This window comes from Ahaetulla prasina, chromosome 16 (genome assembly GCF_028640845.1).
Source record: "Ahaetulla prasina isolate Xishuangbanna chromosome 16, ASM2864084v1, whole genome shotgun sequence".
Lineage (NCBI taxonomy): Eukaryota > Metazoa > Chordata > Lepidosauria > Squamata > Colubridae > Ahaetulla > Ahaetulla prasina.
In genome coordinates, this window is record NC_080554.1 from 5,087,221 (window position 1) to 5,102,430 (window position 15,210).

Sequence of the window (15,210 nt, forward strand, 5' to 3'; positions counted from 1 at the left end):
ATTTTACCATTCTACATTCCATTCCATTCCACATTCTATTCTATCCTATCCTATTCTATCCTATCCTATCCTATCCTATCCTATCCTATCCTATCCTATCCTATCCTATCCTATCCTATCCTATCCCCTTGCGTCAACCAGGGTTCTCCCAGCCATGTCTGCTTTCAAATCGTTCGGTTTAGCCCAGTTTTCTTAAGCGTCGAAAGGCTTTGGGTTGCTGGGAAAGGGAACGGCGGAAAACAGAAGGCTAAGCCAGTTAAAGTCTTAAAACAGGGCTTTGCGTATAATCTATCCTTTTGGAAGCGTAGACAGCCGCAACCTTAGCTGACCTTGAAGGGGACAAATACAGGCAGTCCTCGACTTACTACTGCAATGGAGCCCCACATTTCTGTGGTTACATGAGACATTTGTTAAGTGAGTTGTACCCCATATTACAACTCTTCCTCCCACCGTTGTTAAGTGCATCACTGCGGTGGATAAGTCAGTCACCTGGTTGTTAAGTGAATCGGAGCTTCCCCACATGCAGGGGGGGAAAAAAATCACATGAACCCCCCCAGGATACTGCGACCGTCATAAATATGAATCAGTGGCCAAGTGTCCAAATTTGGATCGCGTGACCGCTGGGACGCTGCAACGGTCGTAAGTGTGGAAAAAGGTCAAAAGGTCCCCTTTTTTTAGTGCTGTTGTAACATTGGGGGTGGGGGGGAAACCCCAGGATGTGGTGGTTCAGTGGCTAAGACGCTGAGCTTGTTGATCAAAAGGTCGGCAGTTCAGCAGTTCGAATCCCTAGTGCTGCCGCGTAACGGGGTGAGCTCCCGTTACTTGTCCCAGCTTCTGCCAACCTAGCAGTTCGAAAGGATGTAAAAAATGCAAGTAGGAAAATAGGGACCACCTTTGGTGGGAAGGGAAGAGCGTTCTGTGCGCCTTTGGCGTTGACTCATGCCGGCCAGATGACCACGGAGACGTCTTCGGACAGTGCTGGCTCTTTGGCTTTGAAACGGAGATGAGCATCGCCCCTTAGAGTCGGGAACGACTAGCACGTGTGCGCGAGGGGAACCTTTTACCTTTAACTTCGAAGTGAAACATCGTTAAGTCAAGGACTCCCACTTTGACTCTTAATTTTGTCTCTCAATATTGGCACCTGTTCAGGCCTTTTGTCCTGGAGGATCAATTATCTAGCCTCTCCTCTGTGTTTCTTGACAAGCAAACACAACGTGCTGTGTAAGTACAACACAACAAGTCTTCTCATCTGCCCAACGTAATCTTCCCAGGAACCTTTGTTCCATCTGTTGCCATTCAACGTGGGGCTTTCAATGTTTCAGGTCTGCTGCTGGGGTAGCTTTATTAAGATACAGGAATTGCTTGGCATCCATTCTGGGTTTTCCCAGAACATGAAAATTAGACATTCTTTGGGACGTCAGAAATCAAGTTGCAGGATTACTTCGGTAGAATTATTGATTTACTAACAGAATTATTAGTAGAGCCGTTTGAAACGGCTAAATTCTAGCCCTGCCTTAGGCATGAAAGCCAGCTTGGGGAATTTGGACCAATCACCAGGAGACTGTGAGTTCTAGTTCTGTCTCGGGAATGAAAGCCAGTTGGGTGTCCTTGGACCAATCACCAGGTCACTGTGAGTTCTAGCCCTGTCTTAGGCATGAAAGCCAGCTTGGTGAAGTTGGACCAATCACCAGGAGACTGTGCGTTCTAGTTCTGCCTCAGGAATGAAAGCCAGCTGGGTGACTTTGAGCCAATCACCAGGTCACTGTGAGTTCTAGCCCTGCCTTAGGCATGAAAGCCAGCTTGAAGTTGGACCAATCACCAGGAGACAGTGAGTTCTAGTTCCGCCTCAGGCATGAAAGCCAGCTGGGTGACTTTGAGCCAAACATAAGGTCACTGTGAGTTCTAGCCCTGCCTTAGGCATGAAAGCCAGCTTGGTGAAGTTGGACCAATCACCAGGAGACTGTGAGTTCTAGTTCCGCCTCAGGCATGAAAGCCAGCTGGGTGACTTTGGGCCAATCACCAGGTCACTGTGAGTTCTAGACCTGCCTTAGGCATGAAAGCCAGCTTGGTGAAGTTGGACCAATCACCAGGAGACTGTGAGTTCTAGTTCCGCCTCAGGCATGAAAATCAGTTGAGTGAACTTGGACCAATCTCTCTCTCTTTCTCCCTCCCCCTCTCTCAGCTCAGCCCACCTCACAGGATTGTTGTTATGGGAAAAATAGAAGGAGGAAGGTATGCTGGATTTGTTCACCGCCTTGAATTATTTTTTAAAAACAATAAACAAGCAAAAACTTGGTGTTGCATACGTGTTATAAAATAATACGTTTAGGTGCCCATGTATTTCCTACCCAAGTTTCAATTTGCGGCTATTAAATCTTATTTGAAGTGTTCCTATAAAACGTACTCCACCACTTTTCAACTCCTGCTCCGAACGGTCGACATCCAGAGGTCATAAATGTCTCCCAAATCAAAATATACTCATTCTCGAACTGAGAATCGAAAATGCTTGTAAGGACCGAGGTGCTGCAGCGTTTGAAGGTTTATTTTCTTTGTGTAAAATTTGCCATTGCAGCCAGTCACAAAAGAACCATTAGCCCGAAGGTAACCTTCCGGATATTCTCTTTATTTCTTTCTACCTTCAACCATTTCTCTTTCCATCTCACACTGCCTTTCATCACAAGCCCACTTCTTATCCAAATCTATTGTTATACCCAACAACTATTACTGATGAATTGCATTGCAAAAAAGTAAAAATACAAAAATTAGCTGTGCAAATTCCAGGGCAGACTTTGGCTCCCCTGTGTGAAAGTAATGGCATTCCCTTGTTCAGTTTCAAATCTCTACCAGATAAAATGCAGGCTGTCCTCCATATATGACCAAAACTGAACCCAAAATTTTGATTGCTGAGCGAGACGGTTGTTAAGTGAGTTTCGCCCCATTTTACGACTTGTCTTGCCACGGTTGTTAAGTGAATCCGGCTTTCTCCACTGACTTTGCTTGTCAGAAGGACACAAAAGAGGATCGCACAAACCCATCCACCCCCGGCTGCTGCAAATATCATAAATACCAGCCAGTTGCCAAGCCTTTGAATTTTGATCACGTGACCATGGGGTTGCTGCAGAGGTCGTGTGGATCACAAGTCCCTTTTTTTTAGTGCCGTCGTAACTTTGAACGGTCACTAAACGAATGGTTTTTAAGTCGAGGATTACCCGTACCACAAATTGTGTAGTTCATTCCTTATTTTAGTTGGCTCGTGCCTAAGAAATGTATAATTTAACTCTGCTACCCTTTCTTTTTTATGATGCTTCCCTCCTCTACTGTGGATTTTAAAAGCCGTTCTGGGACTTTTGAAAAATGAGCGTGATTAAGATGGGTTTTATTTGTGCACTTGCTGGAAGTCACTTGAATTCGTTTGCATCTTCTTTGGGGAGCTGCCATAACAAAAAGAAAGAAAGAAAAAAGGGAGGGTTGTCTAAATCACTAAAATGGCAAGAAGAAACCCAGGCACCAAAAGCTAGTTTGGTTTATTTTTTTCCCGTTGCAGCAAACGGGAAAAAAAATAAAATAAAAGGGCAAATACAAATGTTACCAGTGAGACCAGAACACAGATCAAAGAGTGACTTTATTTGACCGTAACCAAACAGAACACACCAGAAGTAACATCGTTACTGGAAGAAAGAACTATAAAATGTAACGATCAATGCTATATGATAAGATAAAACAAAGGTCAAAGCAAGAAAGCAAAAGGGAGAAATGCAACTAAAGTGGCAAATTCAGGCAGACCCAATAAAATAGGAAGTGCATTGAGGTAGCATTGAGGCAAAACAATAAGAATTAGAGGTAGGGAAAGAAAGAAAGAAAGAAAGAAGGAAAGAAAGAAAGAAAGAGGCAAAGAAAAAAAGGAAAAGAAATAAAAGAAGGAAGGAAAGAAGACAGAAAGAAGAAAGAAGAAAAAGAAAGGAAGGAAGGAAGGAAGGAGAGAGAGAAGGAGAAAGAAAGAAAGAAGGAAAAAAGAAAAAAGAAAAAGGAAGGAAGAAAAGAAAAAAGGAGAGAAAGAAATAAATAAAAGAAAGAAGGAAAGAAAAAGACAGAAAGACAAAATAAGAAAAAGGAAGGAAGGAAGGAGAAAGAGAAAAAGAAAGAAGGAAAAAGAAAAAGGAAGGTGAAAGAGAAAGAAAGAAAAGGAAGGAAAAGAAAAAGAAAGAAGGAAAAGAAAAAGGAAGGTGAAAGAGAAAGAAAGAAAAAGGAAGGAAAAGAAAGAGAAAGAGCAAAAGAAAGAAAGAAGGAAAAAGAAAGAAGGAAAAGAAAAAGGAAGGAAGGAGAGAGATAAAGAGAAGAAAAGAAAAAGGAAGGAAAGAAAAAGAGCAAAAGAAAGAAAGAAGGAAAAAAAGAAAGAAGGAAAAAGAAAAAGGAAGGAAGGAAGGAGAGAGATAAAGAGAAAGAAAGAAAAGGAAGGAAAAAAAGAAGGAAAAAAGAAAGAAGAAAAAAGAAAAAGGAAGGAAGGAGAGAGATAAAGAGAAAGAAAGAAAAGGAAGGAAAGAAAAAGAGAAAAAGAAAGAAGGAAAAAGAAAAAGGAAGGAAGGAAAGGAGAAAGAAAGAGAAAGAAAGGAAAGAAGGAAGGAAAATTAACAGTGAATAATTAAAAACATTGTTAATGCAGCTTTCTTAGAAGGAGCATTATTGTCTGTTTGTTAAGTACTGGCCTTTATTAAGAAGGAAGCAACAGTTAAAGCCAAATCCAAGTGATAATAAATCCCGCAATAAATAAAAAAATTTTTTTTATTAATTCAAAGAGTCTCAAAGGCGGAAGCGAGGAACTGTCCCTTTCAGCACCTGAAAATCCCCCTCCGCACGTGTTTTTCTCTCCGCGAACTACATTTCCCGGCAGGCCCCGCGGCTGGGAGGAGGAGGGAAAGAGAGAGAGAGAGAGAGTGTCCTTCGCTTTGCTCCCAGGCTGCTTTGCGGCGGCCGCTTTCCTCGCAAGCGGGGAGCTGGCGGCCCGCGCTTCCGCCGGATGGACTACATTTCCCGGCGCTCCCCGCGGCCTGAGGGAAAGGAGGGAGCCGTTTCTTGGTTGTTGGTTTTTTTTGGGGGCAAGATGGCGGACGGGGTGCTGAGCGCCGGCGTGAACCTGGAGGCCTTCGCGCAGGCCATAGCCGCCATCCAGGCGCTGCGCTCCAGCGTGACGCGGGTCTTCGACTGCCTCAAGGACGGCCGGCGGCACAAGGAGGCCGTGGAGGGCCGCGAGAAGGGCTTCCTCGCCAACTTCCAGGAGAGCCTCCACTCCGTCAGCCGGGACTTGGGGTGAGGGCGGGGCAAGCAGGGACGGAGGGCGGGGCCGGGCGGAGGCCACGCCCCTTCTTTCCTCTGGCGCCGCTAGCCCGGCTGGAGGGGCGTGGCCACGTAGGATAATCAAGGAAGGGAGGGCGTGGCTCGGGCCTGCTTTTTTTTGCCCCGCAGGGAGAGGGAGAGGTGAACCACCTGGCCCATCATCCCCCTCCATCCACTGGCAAGGCATGGGATATAGCTGGGACTCCCATGCTGCACTGCACGGCAGGGCATGATGGTCCTCCTTTGGGGGGGTGTGGGAGGAGAGCAGGCTGCTCTGCTCTTTGTAGAGCCTCCCCATCCAGTCGCAGTGCAGGTAGTCCTCGACTTACGACCTCAACCGAACCAGACGTTTCCGTCACCCGAACAAGATGGTTGGCAAAGTGAGCTTTGGCCTCGCTTTATGGCCTTTTTCTCGCTGCCGTTGTTAAGCGAAATTGCCGCCGTTGAGTTTTTGACACGGTCGTTAAGTGAATCTGGTTTCCCCCGTCGAGCTTTGCTTGCCGGAAGGTTGCAAAAGGGGATCGGCTGACACCCCCCCCCGCAGCCCCCCTTCCCCGGGACGCAGCACGCCGTCATAAATATGAACCAGTTGCCAAGCGTCTGAATTTTGATGGCGCGACCATGCTGCATTGGTCGTAAGTGTGAAAAACGGCCACACATCTCTTTTTTTTAGTGCCGTCGTTAACTTCAACTGGTCACTAAACGAACGGTTGTAAGGCGAGGACTAGCTGTCTTGTGAGTCCCGATTGCATTTGTACGTGGGGTGATTCCAAAAGGTTCCAAACAGAGACCAAGAAATTCCTTGATTTGAAAGGTGGCGAACACACCAGAAGTAACACAGTGACCAGAAGAAATAACAACAAAATGAAACATTCTAGAGTTATGATAACAAAATAAAGAAAGCGAAAACAGAGAAAACGCAACTAAAGCAGCCAATGCAAATAAAATAGAAAAAGGGCTTTGAGTCAGCGTTGAGCCAAAACAATAAAAATTAAAGAGCTGTGAGACCAAAAAAAAGAGGAAATAAATAAATTACAGGTAGTCCTCGACTTGTGACCACAACTGAGCCCAATATTCTGCTGTGAAGTGAGACATTCATTAAATAAGCAGTGCCCCATTTTACAATCTTCCTTGCCTCATTTATTAAGTGAAACGTTGCAGTTGATAAGTCAGTAACCTGGTGGTTCACTGAATCTGACTCCCCCGTTGGCTTTGCTTCGGAAAAGAGGACCCCGTGACCTCGGGACAGTGACGGTCATAAATATTCTGTTGTGGTCCGCCAGCAGCCTGCAGAGCTGGCAGTGGAGTCGGACAGTGATGAGGCTGAGGAAGAACATGGGCCAGTCCTGGAGGCTGGGGAAGGCCCGGATGAGGGCTCTGCGTCGGAGGCAGAGGTGGGGCCAAGGCCATCTGGGAGCAATGTGTGGACTCCGGAGCCTCCAGAGGCTGACAATAGTGAGGCAGAGGAACAGGAGGAGCCTGTTCCTAATGCATGCATAAGAAGAGCTACCAGAATGCAAGAGCAGCTAAAACAAAAGGGACGACTCAGGAGTAAGGCCAAGAGATGATTGGCCCCTCCCATAAGGCTTAAAAGACCAGCAACGGCTCTTGGGCTCTTTTGTTGGAAAACAACGTTGATAGACTTGCTCCTTGTCTTGCTGCATTTGTTTCTTGTCGGCGTCTTCTGCTTTTGAACTTTTGCCAAGAAAAGCCTTTGGCAGTTTGCCTAATTAGACCAAGGTTGGTGCTAAGACTGAAGAATTGTGTTATGAAGAATTTGTTTTGAATTAGTTTGGATGACGCTGAGAATGAGTTTAATTCTCAGCTGTTCTAATAAAGTTTGTTTGTTTTTGACCTACTTGGGCCTGGGTCACAACATATCCGTTGGTGGCCAAGCAGCTAAATTTTGATTACGTGACCACGGGGGATGCTGCAACGGTCATAAGTGTGAAAAACGGTCATAACCCACTTTTTTTCGGTGCCGTAATTTCGAACAGGCACGAAATGAACTGTTCTAAGTCGAGGACTAGCTATATTGGTGTTTTATGGAAAGTTGCCAGAATTAAAATGTTTTTCAGCGGTATCAAAAGTTTGATTCCTGCAATAATAATATTCTGGCAGCGATTTTCTACAGTTGGGGGTCCGAGAGTTATTCATCTTGTGTCGTGTTCTCTAAGTGAGAGGTCTCTGAATTGGGGTGCGCCACGCAGTCCAGTGGGATACAGGGATGATGTGTTAAAATGTCCCCGCTCGCTGTTTCTCTCTTGTTTCTTTTTGGGGGTATGTTTTATGGATGATGGACCATTAGGTCTGAGTAAGCTCTTAATAACCATAAAGCTACTAGACTTTCTCCAGGGGGGGTCTATCTCCAGCCTGGTCCTTCAGATCTGTCAGTGGTGCTCCATTACTGAGTCCATGTACCTTCACTGTGGGTTGTCCTCTTTCCTTCCACTCTTCCTAGCATTATGGACTTCTCTAGGAATTGTGTGGCGTGCCCAGGTAGAGATGGATGGATGGAGAGAGGGTTGGTTGGTTGGTTGGACGGACGGAGAATGAATTATCAAGTCAGAATCAAGTCTTAGCAACCATGTAGCTAGATCTCAGGAGGATCTTTTCTCATCCTGGTCCACGGATGAATAGATGGATGGATAGAGGGATGGATAGAAGGTTGGAGGGATGGATAGAGGGAGGGATAGATTGATGGATGGATGGATGGAGAGAGGGTTGGTTGGATGGATGGATGGATGGATGGAGAGAGGATTGGTTGGTTGAATGGATGGATGGATGGATGAAGAGAGGGTTGGTTGGTTGGTTGGTTGATTGGAAGAAGAGAGGGTTGGTTGGTTGGATGAATAGATGGATGGATAGAGGGTTGGATGAATGGATGGATGGATGGATGGAGAGAGGGTTGGTTGGTTGGATGGATGGATGATGAATCATCAAGTCAGAATCAAGTCTTAGATCTTGATTGCAGCTAGATCTCAGAAGAATCTTTCCCCAGTGCTGGTCCTTCAAGCCTGTCAGTGGTGCTCCATCACTGCTATATGTCCGTGGAGGTTCTCAGGTCATCCATCAGGTCATGGTTCTCCCAAAGGTGCTTTTTCAAGAGGCAAACCGGACTTTTTGTTTTTTCTTTGAAGCTCTTCAGCTGAAGAAGCTTCTTGGATGAGAAGCAAAATGTCTTCAAAGAAAAACCAGAAAGTCCAGTTGCCACTTGAAAAAGCACTTTTGGGACATATCTTACCCTGCTATTGGTTGTCTTCCTTTCTTCTACTCTTTCCAGCATTATGGACTTTGCTAGGAATTATGTGGCTTGCCCAGGTAGAGATGGATGGATGGATGGATGGATGGTTAGTGGTTGGTTGGTTGGAGGATGGAAGATGGGCAGATCAATCTATCTTCTATCCATCAATTAACTTGTAGCAACCATGTAGCTAGAGATCTATGGATGGATGGTTGACCAGCTTCCAATAAACAAAGTCAATGGGGGAAGCAGGATTCGTTTAATGACCACATGATTCACTTAACAACTGCAGACGTTCACTTAAACAACCGTGGCAAAAACAATTGTAAAACTGGACGCGACCCATTGAACAATTGTCTTGCTTAGCGAAGGAGATTCCATTTTACTTAATAGTTTGGTCTTTCTGTTTGATTTTAGCCCCACATTTTTCACTTTGAGAAGTGCAGACTGATTATTTATTTTCGAGTTACACCCCAGATGAATTTATGGAAGGGGTGTGTGTTTAAAATATGCTTTCTAACGCTGTTTTTCTCGTGATTTGTTTTTAGCGAGTTGGAACGCTTGAGTAACCTGGTGGGCAAACCGTCCGAAAACCATCCCCTCCATAACAGCGGCCTCTTGAGTCTCGATCCGGTCCAGGACAAAACACCCCTTTATAGTCAACTGCTCCAGGCCTACAAATGGTCAAATAAGGTAAGTCATCCATGGTTTTATCCGTAAGGTGTTAATGTTAATTATCACTGACATCCAGCAAACTGAAGGATATTTTGCCGTCGGCGTTACTACAGGGAAGAGAAAGGAAAGGGAAAATGTCCCTTTGAGAAAGGCATATGCCTGTTCTACTTCTATTTAATGACCTTTCGGCTGTTTTTATGCACAGGACAGATGGTCCTTGACTTACGAGCATCCTCTCAGTGACCGTTCGGAGTTACAATGGGGTTGAAAACATGGAGGGGGGGTTATCACCAGTCCTCGGAGTTCTGACCGTCCCAGCACCTCTGCGGTCATGTTGTCATCTGGGTGCTTGGCAGTGCACCCTGTGATCATGTGATCACCGTTTGTGACCATTTCCTGCCGTCTTCCCCAATGACTGTCTTTGGGGAAGCCATGGAGAATGTCTCAAGTTGCTGGGATAAGTTTATGGCACATGTGTACCCACCTCCAGACCCTTGGTGGATATGCTGTGCGGGTCACTCATGCCCCTCCACTTACGGATGGAGGGAGGGAGGGAGGGTTGGTTGGATGGATGGATGGATGATGACTCATCAAGTCATGCTACACATTCTCATGCCCCCCTACCTGTTGTGGTCCACCAGCAGCCTGCGGAGCTGGCAGTGGAGTCAGACAATGGGGAGGTTGGGGAGGACCATGGGTCTGTCCTGGAGTCAGGGGAAGGCCTGGACGAGGGCTCTATGTCGGAGGCAGAGGTGGGGCTAGGGCCATCTGGGAGTGATGTGCGGACTCCGGAGCCTCCAGAAGCTGACAGTAGTGAGGCAGAGGAACAGGAGAAGCCTGTTCCTAATGCACGCATGGGAAGAACTGCCAGAAGGCAAGAGCAGCTCAAGCAAAGAGGATGACTCAGGAATAGGGCCAAGAGATGATTGGCTCCTCCCATAAGGCTTAAAAGACCAGCAACGGTGTTTGGGCTCTTTGTCGGAAAACAACGTTGATAGCCTTGCTCCTTGTCTTGCTGCATTTATTTCTTGTCGGCATCTTCCGCTTTTGAACTTTTGCCAACAAAAGCCTTTGGCAGTTTGCCTAATTAGACCGAGGTTGGTGATAAGACTGAAGAGTTGTGTTAGGAAGAATTTGTTTTGAGTTAGTTTGGATGACGCTGAGATTGAGTTTAATTCTCAGCTGTTCTAATAAAGTCTGTTTTTTGAACGGATTACGTCTAATGCGACCTACTTGGGCCTGGGTCACAACAGATGGGTCATGAAACGTCGCAGCAACCAAGCTCAGAGAACACCAAGGGGGCTCCACTGTTTTCAACCGCCTCTTTGTGGCCGATGTATCAGTAAACCAAAGTCAGACTAAACGGCGAGTCCCTTTCAAACCTAACCTTGGCCAGGTGACTTAAGCGTGGTTTACTGGATTTTAAATCCCGCCCCGACTTTTGGGATCCGGCTAAGGCTCTCCCACGGTTTCAGAGCTCGCTTGGTAGATCGTCTCTCTTCCCTGTTCTTTGAAACCCTGAGACTTAAATGTACCCTCCTTGGCTGGCTTTGGGCTTTGGCTGGGTTCACAATGCAGTGACATGATGCAGCACTTTTGGGCGGCTCGCGAGGTTGCGTCGCTTGGCGGTAGCCTCAGCAGCTGTTTTAAATAAGAGCATCTGGAATAATTGAGCACACACACACACAAACACACACGTTCGTTCGGCTTTGCAGTGCGCCATCCTTGCCTGCGAAGAGCGCGTTGGCTAGAACGGAGAGCGGGGAAGTGCTTTCTGTATTTAATTTTTAATTTTCGAATCCTTCGCGGCCGGCTTCTTGTATTTTTGATGAGCTGAGGCAAGGCATTTTCGGCGCCTCCAGACTGGACCGATCTCCTGTTAACGATTGTTATTTTTAAATACACGGCTGAGATCAGATGGGGGGTGGTGGGGGGTGGCTAGAGGGGCCACGAGGAAAGGGGGTAATTATCTCAAGATCTAATCATTTGCCCCAGGAGGCATCAGTCTGGTGGCCTTTTTTGATATTTTGCATTATCACCCAGAAGAAAACCCCTCAGGAACAGGTGAGGGATTACAACCCGAAGCAAAAAACAAAACAAAAAAAACCAACCTGGTTCTGTTTGCTAAGTTTGTGATAGGTGAGGAATTTGGCAGTTTGAATCTCACTCAGCCTTCCAGCCTTCCAAGGTTGGTAAAACGAGGACCCAGATTGTTGGGTGGCAAAAGGCTGACTCTGTGAACCACTTAAGAGAGGACTGTCAAGAACTGTGAAGCAGTATATAAGTCTTAAGTGCTATTCTCCTTCCTTCCTTCCTTCCTTCCTTCCTTCCTTCCTTCCTTCCTTCCTTCCTTCCTTCCTTCCTTCCTTCCTCCCTCCCTTCCTTCCTTCCTTCCTTCCTTCCTTCCTTCCTTTCATGGTGCGCAGTAGTTAGAAAGCAATATTGCACGTTAACTCTGCCAACTGCCAGCAGTTCGATTTTCACCAGCTCAAGGTTTCCATCCTTCCAAGGTGGGTAAAATGAGGACCCAGATTGTTGAGGGCAAGATGCTGACTCTGAAAACCCCCTAGAGGGGGCTGTAAAGCACTATAAAGCGGTATGACGTGACCTCCCCATCGCAAGACCTACTGATCACATAAAGCCTTTACAGGTCGACTGCAACTGTTCACTTAGTGACCGTTCCAAGTTATAAGGGGCATTTGAAAAAGTGACTGTTTTTCACAGTTACGACCTTCGAAGGCTCACATGCTCAAAAGTGAGAGGCTTGGCAGCTGGTTCATACTTACATCTGTTGCTGTGTCCCAAGGTTGTGGGATCCCCTTTGGCGACCTTCCAACAAGCAGAATCAACGTGGAAGCCGGATTCACTTAACAACTTAACTTTATTAGAACTCGTCCAAACTAAATCAAAACAAATCCTTCATAACACAATTCTTCAATCTTATCACCAACCTCGGTCTAATCAGGCAAACTGCCAAAGGCTTTTCTTGGCAAAAGTTCAGAAGCAGAAGACGCCGACAAGAAATAAATGCAGCAAGACAAGGAGCAAGGCTATCAACATTGTTTTCCGACAAAGAGCCCAAATGCCATTGCTGGTCTTTTAAGCCTTATGGAAGAGGCCAATCATCTCTTGGCCTTATGCCCAAGTCATCCTCTTTGCTTGAGCTACTCTTGCCTTCTGGCAGCTCTTCGCATCTGTGCATTAGGAACAGGCTCCTCCTGTTCCTCCGCCTCACTATTGTCAGCCTCTGGAGGCTCCGGAGTCCGCACATCACTCCCCAATGGCCCTGGCCCCACCTCTGCCTCTGACGCAGAGCCCTCATCCGGGCTTTCCCCAGCCTCCAGGACTGGCCCACACTCTTCCTCAGCCTCGTCACTGTCCGACTCCGCTGCCAGCTCCGCAGGCTGCTGGCGGATCATAACACCGGGTGACTAGCTTATCAACTGCGGTGATTCACTTAACAAGAAAGGACGTAAAATGGGGCAACCGATGTCTCACTAAACAACAGAAATTTGGGGCTCAATTGCAGTCGTAAGGAGAGGACTACCCGAATTTCTGCCTTCTGGTACCCCCACCACTTTTTTTTAAAGAGTTTAAGCCAGCTAAAGTTTCTTTTTTTTCCCCTCCCCCCCTCCTCCCAGAATTTTTAAGATGGAAAAGGATGCGGATTCTTTTTGAATTCCAAAAGAGGCTGTTTCTAAATGCCAGCCTGAGAAAAGTGAGGATCTCCCCAACTTATAATTTAAGCCATAAATTAGCATTGTGGGTAACGCATGGATTTTAAACCTGCCAGCGTGCCTTAAATTTATATTTTCCCTGAAGCAACATGTCCTGTTATTTGGGTTTCTCTGAAAGGCTTGGTAGACTCATAATAACAGATTCGTAGACTTTAAAGGTTGAAAAACATTTTTATTTTATTTTTTAGAAAAATTCCGTTTATGAGGGGTCCTTGGTGCTCCCTGAGCTTGGTTGTTTTCTTGCAGATGTTTCATGACCCTATTAGGTAACATCATCAGCGTTAGAAGAGAGTGAGTTTGTGGAGAAGAGGAAGAGGAGGAGGAGGAGGAGGAGGAGGAGGAGGAGGAGGAGGAGGAGATGATTATGGGGTCCTCATTGCTCTCTGAGCTTGGTTGTTTTCTTGCAGGCGTTTCATGACCCTACTAGGTAACATCATCAGTGTTAGAAGGGAGTGGGTTTGTGGAGAAGAAGAGGAGATTGTGAGATCCTTGCTCTGTTTTCTTGCAGATGTTTAATTCCCCAACTAGGTAACATCATCAGTGCTAGTAAGGCGTGTCAGTTTACATTCTGGTGTCTTTCCCTGACAGTGTGGGTTGGGGCCGTCTTACAGGTTCTTCGGTTGGTCTGTTTACTGACGGCTCTTTGGCAGTTTCTTGATTCGAGTGTTGTTTACTTGATAGTTGACCTGATGAGTTAATCTACGCTGATCTGGGTGCTGATTGCTGGTGGAGAGGTGCTTGTGTCATTTTTCGTTCTTTTTTTAGCCCGGTCGATTGTCTCTTTTGCATAATCGGTAGACGTTGTTCATGTCTATGTGTCCGTCGATGGCTGATTTGTCAGAGCGCCAGGCTCCTAGAAACTCCCTGGCATTTTTTGGACCTGGCTTGGTCTAGGACGGTCACATTTTCCCAGTTGAAACTCTGGTTAAATCTGTATGTTGTAAATCTATATGTAATTCTGTGTATTCTCACACATACACCTTGAAAGGAAAAAGCAGCTTGGGTCTCCGAAGACTTCTCCATTGTCAAACAATCTATTGTTAGAAAATCTACCTGAATTTATTTCCTTGTTATTAAAACTCATTATTTCCCACCTGGCCTTCAAGAATTTCTGGATGGTTTACAGCTTGGCTTACAGTCAGCTGTTGTTATCCTAAGGACGTTTGTGGATGGGTAGAGGCAGTCCTTGACTTACGACCAGAGGTGGGATTCGCATATTGTAGCAACTGGTTCGCCCAGCACTGGAAATGTGAGAGCGCGCGCCGTCCATGCATGGCAATTCGCTCACGTCTGCCGTCCGCGCATGTGTGTGACGTCAAACAACATGGCAATTCTCTTGCACATGCCGTCCACACATGCGTGCGGTGTCAAAAACACAGTGATATAGGACGGGATTGCGACCGGGTGGGTGGACAGGCCCACCTGCATGGTGCCACTGCCGGTTCGCTCAAACCGGTCTGAACCGGCAGAATACCATTTCGGCTTTTGACCAAAACTGAGACCTGAATTTCCGTTGTTAAGCAAGGTGAAGTGAGCCGTGCCCGATATTAGGACCTTTTCTTGCTGTGGTTGTTATGCGCGTCACAGCGGTCATTAAGTGAATCTGACTTCCCCTATCGACTTTGTTTGTCGGAAGCCGGCTGGGACAGTTGCAAGGCGATCATGTGACCCCTTGAGACACTACAACAGTCACAAATCAGTCACCAAGCACCCAAATTTTGATCCTGTGACCCTAGGGATGCTGTGATGGTCGTAAGTGTGAGGACCGGTCATAAAGTCACTTTTTTCAACACTGTCGTCACTTTGAACGGATGATTGTACATCGGCTACCTTGACTTAACAACAGTTTGTTTAGTGACCGTTACGGCACTGAAAAAAATATGACTTACGACCTGTCCTCACACTTACGACCGTCGCAGCAACCTCACGGTCACGTGATCAAAATTGAGACACTTGGCAACCAATTCATTTTGATGACAGCCGCAACGTCCCGGGGTCACGAGATCCCCTTTTTTGCGATCTTCGGACAAGCAAAGTCCGCGGGGAAAGCCAGATTAACTTAACAACTGTGTTCCTAACTTGACAACTGAAGTGATTCGCTTAACAACTCTGGCAAGAGAGGTCATAAAACGGGGCAAAGCTCACTCAGCAACAGAAATTTGCGGCTTAACGATGGCGGTGAATCCAGGACTACCCGGATTGGCTTCGCGGGAATTTTTTTTT

General features: G+C 46.4%; 1 protein-coding gene across 2 annotated transcripts in view; it reads left to right on the forward strand.

Moving 5' to 3' along the window:
- Nucleotides 1–4,830: 4,830 nt before the first annotated feature.
- MED27 (mediator complex subunit 27) overlaps nt 4,831–15,210 on the forward strand; it is a 121,880-nt gene continuing 111,500 nt past the window's right edge. Inside the window, exons 1-2 of one of the 2 annotated variants that reach the window (XM_058159467.1) lie at nt 4,831–5,304; nt 9,124–9,268. In XM_058159467.1, coding sequence (XP_058015450.1) covers nt 5,015–5,304; nt 9,124–9,268 — 435 coding nt within the window. In that variant the 5' untranslated portion in view covers nt 4,831–5,014. The remainder of the gene's footprint in view (nt 5,305–9,123; nt 9,269–15,210) is intronic. The other variant, XM_058159466.1, reaches the window with a different exon arrangement.